Genomic DNA, 11,453 nt, shown 5'->3' on the forward strand with positions numbered 1-11,453 from the left:
CGTAAAATTAATTACAATGAGTAGTATGAAGTTTGTTAAAGGACCGGTGCACGTGTTTATGAACGTTCTGGCAAGTCACAGCCACGGGCTGTGCTGTCATCTGTCCTGGATGGTGAATAATGTGCTTTTCATATGATAATAGATATCAAAAGAATGCTAATTACTTTTTAGAATTATTAATTCCCAGGTGCTGTCTGACTTCCTTCTTGGATAGTCCTTGTACCAATTCCTTAGATTCTTTTGTCATTCTGCTTATGCAGATTAGGGAACTGAGGCACCAGAAATTAAGTAACTTTGCATAAGTTCTGCCTGTCCAGTACGTTGCAGAGCTGAGGATGGAAAGCAGAATGATTCAGACCACAGTCTCACCTTGAAACCACTGGTTTAAGCCACCTTGCAGTTAGCTTGAGAAGCAGCACCTCCCCAAATAAGTGGGTCACAAGGCACCTGGGTCCAGGAAATTCTCCGCGAATTCTACAGGAACAACAAAACAGACACGCGTGGGAACCCTTCCCTTTGTCATCTACAGCTTTTCAATCTTAAATAACCGTAGATACTTTTCCTTCAGAATTTATAGAAATATTTAGTAACATATTGTGGGGAACATTGTCCTAAAACATGAATAGAATTCATGTAGCAATTCTCTTGATCTAGCTTGTCAATCCTGTGCCTTGGCTATAGGGAAAATGGGCTTTTATCCCTTCAGTAGAAATTGTTAAAATTCTATTTAAATTTTTCATTGCATAGAGATCTTAAAGTTAAGTTTCCTTAGTAATAAACCAAAAAGCCTCAGTGGCAGCAAGGCCCGTACCTGCAGTAAATATGCACGGAGTGCTTACTGCATTTCCAGCACCATACTAAAGACTTCCTGTCTTTTAATCCATGACAAGGGAATTGTCATCATGCTCTTTTATGATAGGAGAATAAATAAGGCACCTAGCTAATGAGTAGGAGAGAGAAGGATTTGAATCCAGGCTTATATCTCAAAGCTATGTATGTAATGAAGATAAATTAACAGAAAGCCTGACTCAAGTTGAGTTAACATCCTTAAGAAATTACAATGGAAGGCAGACCACAGACAGTCAGGGTCTGTGGGATATCTCTTGTTCTAGGACTGCAATGGAGAGAAAGATATTCTAGGTTTCCCACTTTGAAGTACTTAAAATGTTTTCTCACAGAAAACTTGTTTTGTTGGGGGGATGGGTAGATATTTGTATTCAACAAACGTTAAACTGTTACTATGAATCATAGGAAATTTGTAGACTTCCGGGTAGGTGCCCTGTGAAGTAAAGGAGCACTTGTACCCTAGCACTGCAGTTAGCATTTTGTTGATTAGAAAATGTACACCAAGTTCCAAAGAGTCAATTTCAATATTAGAAGTGGAACTTGTTTATAGCTGGTTGGTACCTGCCTTGATCTTAATGGAGAAATAATTAGCAAATGAGTATCTAACCATCACTGCGTGAATTATGTTTTAATACATGAACGTGGGTGTGCCGTCTAGTTATACATCTGAGTATTTTCACATTCCATATCTCCAGACTTAGAGAGTAATGAAGGTGCTGATGAATGTGATTAGTGAAGAAGAAAGTCCATTTACATAGGAATATGATCATATGCATTACATTAAGGTGGCTTTGTCATTTATATAACTTACATTTACAAACTCTTGTTTTTCTAATGCACATTTTAAAATTAATCCTTCATGAATGATACTATATGAGATCTGTCAAGAGTTCCATATTTTCACTTGTGCTTCATTAAAAGCGGGGGAGAAGAAAGTGGGTGATACTTGTGTATCTTTAACAAGATGTTAGCACACTTCTGACCTTAATACGATATTCGCATGAGGAGATTAAGCCAACTCACTAAATGCTGCTGACAAATTACGGAGAGGTTAATGGAGACGTTTACTATCAGCCTGTAAAGTTGTGGAGTGTGACTCCTGTGTGGTGTCCTGTGACAGTGGGGTGCCATCTGCCCTCGCACCCATGCTGGCTGCCATTCTAGAGCAGCACAGTCTTTGGCAAACTGTTCCCTTTGGGGAAGTGTCTAGTTGGGAGGAGGTCATGGGCAGGCATAGACTGCATCAGCAAAGATAGAGTGGTTCGGCATTCTTTTTTAGATCTAGGGCTTCTGCACACCTCCCAGCTGGAGAGCATCTCCTCTAAGGCCTTCATTACTTTATGTTCCATCCTGCAGAGTCCTCGAATGCTACCTTGCTGACCAATGCAGAGAAGATTGCCACTATCACCACTACCCACGCTCCTTCTCAGCAGGGGTCCCAGGAGACCAGGTCAGGGTGGCTTTGGCTTCTTTGTAAGGTGAAGGGGGAAAAGTGACTCTGAACATGATCGTACACCTCTGTGATTCTTTCCCAGTACCCCTTTGGGTTGCTGTTACATATTTTTCTCTCTTCTTTGGCAGGAATACCACCAAACCAAAGCCAGAATCTCAGTTTGAGTTCAAAGCACCCCAGGTCACACAGGTGAGGGCCATTTCTCCTCTTCTGTTTTCTTTTTTCTGTGTACTTTGTTCATTTCCTTCCAATTTTCTGAGGCTAGTACAAGATAGATTTTAAAAGACATCCTTAACTTAAAATAATCTTTTGTGCAATGATACCAGATGTATATTCACATTTAACTGTCTAGGAAATGACATTTCATTTTACTGCCTTTGAAAACTATTCCTAGATTATCCTTCCTAGGGTAAAAACAAAATGAAATGCTGTCACAAGGAGAAAAAGCTAATCAGATAATATCTACTTATAGTTTTCAAGAAAGTATTCCCGCTGGGTGTGGTGGCACATGTTTGTAATCCCAGCCCTCAGGAAGCTGAGGCAGGAGGATCACATAGGGAGTTCCAGGCCAGTGTGAAACCCAGTCTCAAAAAAAACCAAATAAAACCCAAAATGCGTTTCTGCCAAGAAAATATCTCTTTTGATAAGTCGTTTCTCAGCCTTGTGAATTTCAGGTGAGACACAGAGAACAAGATACCTGTCCCTCGCTATAGCAATAGAGGGTGCAAAAATGATAGCAAGTGAAACAAAAGTGGGAAATACTAGGTGATGCAATGTTAAATACGTTACTTTTTCACTCACTGGGAGTCTTTGGTAGCCCACCCGTGCTTCTCCCCACAGGAGATGGGTGCCACTCCCAAACTGTAGAGCTGGAGCTGCCAGCCTAGGATGGTGCTGCTAGCATCTAACAGGCACGTCAGGAAGCAGAAAGCCCCGCAGCAAGTGGGTGGCGTTGTGTAAGCACAGGCTCAACCTGCACCCAGCACAGGCAGCTCGAGCACATTTCCAAACTGTAGATCCCGGGGCCGGGGGTTTAGCTCAGTGGCACAGCACCTGCCTGGCAAGTGCAAGGTCATGAGTTCGATTCCTGGTACCAGAAAAAAAAAACAAAAGAAAAAAAGAAAAACCAAACTGAAGATCACCAACTTCTGCGATTAACACAGAGTAATGAGGGTGATTAATAAGTGATAAAGAGTTACCAAGAGGGGGCTGGAGAGTGTACTTTTGCCAGATTCACATAACAGAGAATGCTTGGGAAGAGGTGAACAAAAATGTATATGGACATAAATTCTCCTAGAAAAGTGAGCTCAAGGCCAGCCTGAATTGCAGAGTGAGACCCTGTCTCCAAAAGACCAAAAAAAAAAAAGAATTAGTCAAATGTGTACATTCTTTTGTTACCCCCAGATACCTTACCAGTGACAGTGGGCCGTTCATTAGCTCGTGCCCACTGACGTCCATAAGGAATTAAGAAGTATTGGGCATGGGCAGGTCAATTAAAGGGTAAGAATATATCTCGTGGCCTTGGCTTCTACTGCCGGCACCCCAAAAAGAAAGTCCTGCCAGGTTGAAATTTCTTATAATGTATTTGGCTTTTCCACTTTTTTTTTTTTTTAAAAGGGGAAACAAACAACCCAGCCTCACACTTTCCCAGGCAGTTGCTTATGCTGCTAAGTTGTATTCCTAGCCCCACTCCCTTTGCAGTTCAGGGTGGCCTAGAGCTCAAGTGAGCCTCCTGCCTCAGCCTTCCAGCTGCGGGGATTACAGGCATGTACCATCAGGCCTGGCTTTCCACCATTTTCAAGGAGATCGTGGTTTCGAAACAAAACTAGTTCTGTTTTTGAATGAAAAAATTGTACATACCTAACAATTCAGATTAAACTAACATACTCATGAATTGAAGTAACGGTGACTGGTTCCTTTACATAGAAATGCAGCAAGGGCTTTGGCCAAACTACTGTTAATTGGTTTTATTCAAAGGCAGAGCATCTTCCAGTGAATTTTGGAGTATCATGGGGTTGGTAACTGATAGGTGATTGGTCATGGATATTGAATGAGAAGTTAAGTTTGAGCATAATTGCTTGTCAGAGCACTACACCATATTATGGGAAACGAGAGCAGTGGCGGCTAACCTGTGGCACACACTGCAGCAGGCTGTATCATCGAAGGCTCTGAAAGGTTCCCATCGCTGCTGTAGGGGCTAGGAGATTGTTCTTTTGTTATTTGTGGCTGAGACAGTCTCTGGCTGGGGATATAGCTCAGAGGCGCAAGTGCCTGTCTGGCAAGCTCGAGGTCGTGAGTTTAATTCTCAGAATCAAAAAAAAAAAAAAATTGCGTCTCACTAAGCTGCCAGGCTTGGCTTGAACTCGCAACTCTCCTGCCTCAGCCTCCCATAATGTTGAGCTGCTCCTTGCTTCTCATGCCTTGAGTCTAAAGTTCTCAGCTTGCTTCGTGTAAGTTAAGTCAGTGGAAACCTTGGGAAAACCCTGCACTGGCTACCACCATGTTTTCCACAAATAGAAGTGACATTGCTTTACATTTTTTGCACATCTCTTTAATTTCTGGTTTAATAAAAATCACTTCAATTCTTAAAAAAAATAAATAAATAAATAAATAAATTCTCCTAGAACTACTGCATTTAATTGTTTTAAACAGGAGCAAGATTTTTACACTGTGGAGCTGGAAAGGGGAGCGAAGGGCTTTGGCTTCAGTCTCCGAGGAGGCCGCGAGTACAACATGGACCTCTATGTTCTACGCCTAGCAGAAGATGGGCCTGCAGAAAGGTGTGGGAAGATGAGGGTAAGCTGAGAAAGGAGGCCGGGGTAGACGTAAGTAACCACGCGGCGGCTGCCTGACACACAGAACAGTCACGCTCCTGAGAGCTTCGTTTTCGGCAGTGCTTTACCCTACTCCCACCCTGCCCTGCTGCGTATCTCTTCCCAAAGTATTGTGAGTTGTAGCTGTAAATCTGCATGAATCTTTGAAGATTAAAATCACTAACAAATGTGTTGAAGTAGGTATTCTCTGAATGCCATTTCCATAGTTCTTGCGCTTGCTTGAGGTAGGTATCACTTCACAAGAATTGCTCAGTGCTCAGGGTGCTCAGGCAGCAGGAAAACCCTGTGGTCCATAGACTCTGGGATGAGCTCTAGTCATTCTCTCGCCAGTCCCCAGCTGTCTTCCTAGGATCAGAGACAGCAAGGTGACCCTCTGTCTCAGCAAAAGGACAACAACTGCACAGCATCAATATTCAGAGTGCTGGGGCTGGGGATTTAGCTCAGCGGCACAGCGCCTGCCTGGCAAGTGCAGGGTCGTGAGTTCAATTCCCAGTACCAGGTAAAAAAAAACAAAATAAATTCAGAGTACTGTGTAATCAAAGCTGCACATTTTAAATACACAAATGCCAGAAGTTCAGCCTGCTCTGTTGAGCGGTGTAGTATCTGTTGCTATGTGTCATTCTCCTGGGCAAATTAGATGATTAGGGAAAGATAAATTGTCTCCTCGTTATAGATAAGTCACCTAGATGGATATACTTGCATGGGAAGCCATTCGCAACCAATTAAAAGAAATAAAGTCAGTCGGGTCAAGAAAGGAAGAAAAGCGGGGCTGGGGATTTAGCTCAGCAGCAAAGCGCCTGCCTGGCAAGCACAAGGTCGTGAGTTCGGTTCCCGGTACCGGACTAAACCCAAAAAAAAAAAAAAAAAAAAAAAAAAAAAGAAGAAAGGAAGAAAAGTGAATTAAATTGGGCCTGAACGGAAAGAAGAAAAAACTGACCAGGAGTGAGGAAGTCAGTATTGTATTTGCACTTAAGGCACAATTTTGGTTTTTAACTTTCTTCAGACTGAATTTTTAACAATGTTTTTCTTAATTGAGGAACCACAAGTACAATGTGTTTCAAACAGGAAGCAGTGAAAAGTAGTGCACACATATAAAAACACAGGGGCTGGGGATTTAGCTCAGCGGCAAAGCACCTTCCTGGCAAGCACAGGTTGTGAGTTTGATTCCTGGTACCGGAAGAAAAGAAAAACAAAAAACAAACAAACAAAAAACAAACATATAAAAACACAGCTTCCAGGACCAAACAGTTCCTTATTTGTTCTGCCATTTTGCATATACATGGGGAAGATATTCAACGATAGATATATATAATGTGTATATATGTATATTTCTTTTGCTTAAATTTTAAGCACATGGGATATGCCTTCCCTGGTCTTGAATCATTCTTAGAAGTTTCTGGTTGGCTGGAAGGAGGTCATGATATTGTACATAAGGGTGTGCAGCCACCAGGAGACACTTATCAGGTGATCCTTGCAGCACAGTGAGGTAGGTGTGGCTTTGGCCGCTTCTGCACATAAGGAAATGGACTCCTGGAAGTTGAAGGATCTAAGCTAACAAGAAATGAGATTCATACTCACAGCTGTATACTCCAAAACCAGTGCTTTTCCTCTTTCTCCTTCTGGGACATAAAAGCTCCATGTGAGCGGCAGTCTGGCCTGTTTTGTTCACTTGCTTTTGTGCAGCACCTACAGCAGTGGCTGACCCAGTAAGCACTGCGTTCACTGTGTGAGCCAGGGCCATGGTCTCCTGAAGGGGGCCGGGCTATTGGCCAGAGCTCCGACTTGTGTCTTGTCTTGAGGCTCTGTGGTAGGGTTAGTTTTTATCATAGGACAAAATACCTAAGAAAGTGAACTTCACAGGAAGAAAGGTTTATCTGTAATCACTTCAGGGGGTTCAGTCCATGGTCCACTGGCCCCGTTGTTTGGAGGCCTGTGGAGAGTGGGTAGAAGAGCAAAGCTGCTCATACCATGGCAGCTGGGATGCAAAAGGGAGAGAAAAAGTGGGTGGGGTCTCAGGATCCTCTTTAGGGCCACGTCCTCAAGACCTAATTTCTCCATGAGGCCCCGCATCCGAGGCTGCTATCATCTGCTCCATGGGCTGAGGACCAAGTGATCAACACAGAGGCCTTTGGGGGACACTTTCAAGCCGTAGCAGGCAGCTGACCACACACATCAGAGTGAGCATGTGAGAGCAAAGTGAGCACGCAGACAGAAGCCACACTGTTCTGTAACCTAAGCTTCCAGCTGACATCTTAGGACAGTGACTACTTTCTGTGGGTTAGAAGGGAGTCGCTGGCTCCCGGCCATGTTCAAGGGAGGGAGACCATGAGCAGATGTGACTCCCCGAGGCAGGGTCCCTGAAGCCGCCCGCACCCGGTCCTCCTTCCCTCAGCAATTCCCCTCCCCTTACCACCTTGCTCTCTTCCTTTAGCTCGTAACGTTATTTAGCATATGTGTATCTTTCTAATTTTCTTACTAATTGTGCTTCCCTCATTATAATCGAATCTCCATGAGGATAGGGATTTCTGTTTGTAGTTTTCACTGCTGCATCCTAAGCAGTAAGAAATTTCCTGGAATGTGCTTAATGTTTGGTAAACAAATCAGTAAAAGAATGTTTAAACCAAATGGACCTCTACAGCTGCGACCTTGTCCTTCTGTTCTCTCTTGCCCCGGCAGATTGGTGATGAAATTCTGGAGATCAATGGCGAGACCACCAAAAACATGAAGCATTCTCGGGCTATAGAACTGATTAAGAATGGTGGCCGAAGAGTTCGTCTCTTTCTGAGGCGGGGAGATGGCTCCGTCCCAGAATATGGTGGGTCAAACTATGAAAACATTCCTTCCTTCCCTGGCATGACTCCATGAATTTGTCTCCAGAACGGCAGCAGAAAAGTTCCTTTTGTTCCCCCTAATCACCAGTGTCTTACCAGCCTCTTGCACCATGTGATTATTTGCCTCGCTTGTTCTGAAATCTCTACACATTTCACCCTTTTGCTTGCTTTCGTGGACTGGGGCGTGGCCTAGACAAGGTCCTGGTCGCCCCCTTTCTGGTAACCAGAGAGAACGTGTGTCTAGTTCGACCAAGAGCGAAGGAATGTTTGAACTGTGCCAAACTGTTTCTCAGATCCAATTGTTAGCACAAAATGACTATACACTCCTTTCAAGAAGCAGGAAAGCAGGTTTCCTGAGTGATATGTTGAGGCACAATATATATTTTTTCTTTTTTGGTTACTTGATACGTTTATGTAAGAGACGTGTAATTTCAAGATGATTTGGGGGCTTGCTCACCCCTGTATGCTCTGGATACAATGATTCTCCACCCCCCTGCTGGTCTCTTGCCCCAACCAGATGACTTGAGCCCACTACTGTCAAACAAACGAACACGAACTGTTGCTATATTAGCCATATAGATTCCCAGTGCTCACCATGAGGGAAACATGTTACTATACCTTTCCTGTGAGGAAAGCCAGGTTATACATAGAGTTCCTTTATCATCTCTTTAGACATGATTTGAGTAGACAGAAATGGTCTTTACATAGCTTAGTGTTCTGATGGCAAACTACTGTATATTGTAATAATTATGTCCTATTAAGATTCTTGTTTAAAATTTTAAGAATAAAAAGGAAAAAGAAAACTATGCCCTAGATGTAGGGCTTTTTTTCCCCAACCAAAGGTCTAAAAAAGTTTCTATAGAAACTGTGATTGAATGGCCCCCAGATACATTAGTCCCCTTTATTAGGGATTTCTCTGTTATCACCCTCTTTTCTGAAAGTCGTTCTGCACAATTCCCAGTTGCATTTTGGACTTGATGAGGTGCTCAGTGTAGATGCAGCTTAAGGAAAATAGCTCCTGTGAAAGGCACCCTTCTAGGTGTTGGACATTGGTCCAGGTGCACAGAAGAGGGTCCAGGGTGAGGAGAGAGGGTATCAGAGGAGGTGCTGCAGATGTGGCCAAGCCTGGAAGGAAGCGGCAGCGTGAGGCTGCCTTGGCCTGGCACTGTGCTCCACCCTGACCGCTGGGGGTACTGGTGCCCCTGAACCTGTAACCGTGTCTCCCCTTCTGTCTTCCCTGTGCTTCTGTCAGATGTGAGATTTCATTTGGGAGTTACCGTCAGTAGCCTGTGTACCTTCTCCAGACCTGTGTCTCTTGCACTGAGGATGAAAATCCAACACTAACAAATGTTCTTTGGGCTAAAAATAAAGATCATTCACACGGTTTCCCAAGAAGGGTTTAACACGCCAGGGTTGCTCTGCTGTCATGTTTCCATGTGTCCTTTGGACTAAATCTCTCCCATTCTGTTGATTAGAGTCACAAATGGGTTACTCTTTGTTAAGTTCCAATATTTTTCTGACTTGACTGGAACCTGCTTCTCTGTGAGGCTATTTTTGTAATGAGTTTTTGTACTTAATTTAACTGCGACAGGGGCGGGGTGGGGGGCCTCAGGGAGGGGACTTGTTCTTTTGTGTTGATTGTTAATGCTCTCCTATGCCAGCCTGTCATTGTTCCAGTTGTTTGAAAAAAAAAAAAAAATAGGACGCATCAGTTGCCTGGGTTCTCGAGCCACCTTCTACTGTCTGAAACGTCACGTCCCGATCACGGTCTCTGCAGCCTTATTTCTAGTGTTGCCTTAGACTGTCTGACTGGACAAATAAACTCTCTTTGCCCTGTGTTAACAAATGCAGATTTTATTTTCTTTCTTCTTTGTTATAGGGAATCTAAATGCTCAACTTTGTCTCTCTCTCTCTCTCCTCCTCTGACTGTTCTTGGTGCTGCCCTCCCACAGCGATGGTGCCTCCTAACATCGCTGCATGTATGAGAAACGAAAAGCGCGGGGAGGCTTGCTTCTACCTTACGGGCCATAGTCAAACTACGGTTTGTAGCTCGCTCAATACTAGGTGTTTCTGTGCTGTGGCCTAATTTCCTCATTGCTTCTGCTTAGCTCTATTTTGGTATGTCTGGCAATTCATTTGAGCACCCTGCGTTCTCTGAATTGTAAGTACACCATGGACCTTGTCTTAAACAAAAGAACTCCAGTTAGATTTATAGTAATGATAAGGACCTTTTCCTCACCCAGCGTCAAATGAGTTTGTGTCCCTTCTAGAAAGAGTAAACCCTACATTACAGAGCTTACCTGTGTCCACAGGACTCTGAGTACATCCCCGGGGCCAGACATTGTCCACAGCCGCTCTCTCCTAATAAAGTTTTCTTGGCACACCCACACCCTGCACGTGCTGCCTGCGGCTCCACAGCGTAGGGGCAAATGGAGACCGTGTGATCCAAAGTGTTTTCTACCTGGCCTGTCAGAGAAACTTGGCTGACCCCAGTTCTAAACTACATCCCTGCCACCTTGTTAAAAGCCATCCTGGGTTTTGGGAGATCCTTCATGAAATGCATGGATTGCTTACTAGAGACCCTGTTGCCTTTTGAAAGATCTTTCAGGCATTGCAGGTATTCCTGCCTTGGTCACACCGGTCTGCCCTCCACCCTGGGGCTCGGCGTTCGAGCACCTATAACTTCCTGAGTTTACTTTCAACAAAACATCCCTGCTTTGAAAAGAGTTCCCATAAATTCTAGATGCTGCTAAAGCATCTCCTGTGTGCTTTCAGATCATTTCATAATAAAGACCAGGTGCTGTCATGGAAGGCCTTGCTTTCAAGTTTGCAAATATCTTGATGGTCTAAGAAGCAGTTCGGTGACTGCATAGTTCCTAGATAGCATTATGGCTGCTTCACATATCGTCTAGAAAAAAGTATCTTTAAACCTGAAAACGTTACGCACCCCAGCTAACTTCAGATTTGTACGTAACACCATTTTTATTGACCAGCAAACTTTGCATTTTAAAAACTGTTCCCTTTTTTTTCTGATTGACACAAAAGTACCTAACCGGTGAATAACACCCGCAAAGGTAGAGAGAATACTTTTAACGACCCTAGGGTGTGGGTCGCATTTGTCAGTCAGCTTCTGGCCAACATGTTGCCTCCATTTCTTTTAACGTAGAAGTCAGGCCAGGCTAGGTGGCCCACGGCTGTAATCCCAGCCCTCTGGAGGCCAGGCAGAAGGATCGTGGCCCTGAACTACCTAGGGAGAGCCTGCCCCCGCAAGAAGTAAATGATGGAATAAAGCCCGAGTGAAGGTGCAGCAGGTCACTCTGTAGGCCCCCAAGTCACCACCCTGAGACGCACGATTTCGGCGCCCTGACCCTGCCCTCCTGCTCCTCCGGGCGGGCGTCCTCCCCGCCTCAGCAGGTGTGCTGGCGGGTGCTGGGGACGGCGGGAGGCGGCCGCGCGCGCAGGCCCGGGGCGGGGTGTGTGCGCGGCTCC

The 11,453-nt window shown here is 44.5% G+C and overlaps 1 protein-coding gene across 7 annotated transcripts in view; it reads left to right on the forward strand.

Moving 5' to 3' along the window:
- Window positions 1-10,896, forward strand: part of Magi1 (membrane associated guanylate kinase, WW and PDZ domain containing 1) — a 599,700-nt gene extending 588,804 nt beyond the window's left edge. For 6 of the 7 annotated variants that reach the window (XM_005409004.2, XM_005409005.2, XM_005409007.2 and 3 more), the window contains 5 exons: window positions 2,203-2,296; window positions 2,428-2,488; window positions 4,952-5,095; window positions 7,810-7,948; window positions 9,917-10,896. In XM_005409004.2, coding sequence (XP_005409061.1) covers window positions 2,203-2,296; window positions 2,428-2,488; window positions 4,952-5,095; window positions 7,810-7,948; window positions 9,917-10,050 — 572 coding nt within the window. In that variant the 3' untranslated portion in view covers window positions 10,051-10,896. Of the gene's footprint in view, window positions 1-2,202; window positions 2,297-2,427; window positions 2,489-4,951; window positions 5,096-7,809; window positions 9,815-9,916 lie in introns of those variants that run through there. The other variant, XM_013506940.1, reaches the window with a different exon arrangement.
- The last annotated feature ends 557 nt before the right edge of the window (window positions 10,897-11,453 follow it).

This window comes from Chinchilla lanigera, unplaced genomic scaffold, assembly GCF_000276665.1.
Source record: "Chinchilla lanigera isolate Chin_1 unplaced genomic scaffold, ChiLan1.0 scaffold00116, whole genome shotgun sequence".
In the NCBI taxonomy this organism is placed as follows: domain Eukaryota; kingdom Metazoa; phylum Chordata; class Mammalia; order Rodentia; family Chinchillidae; genus Chinchilla; species Chinchilla lanigera.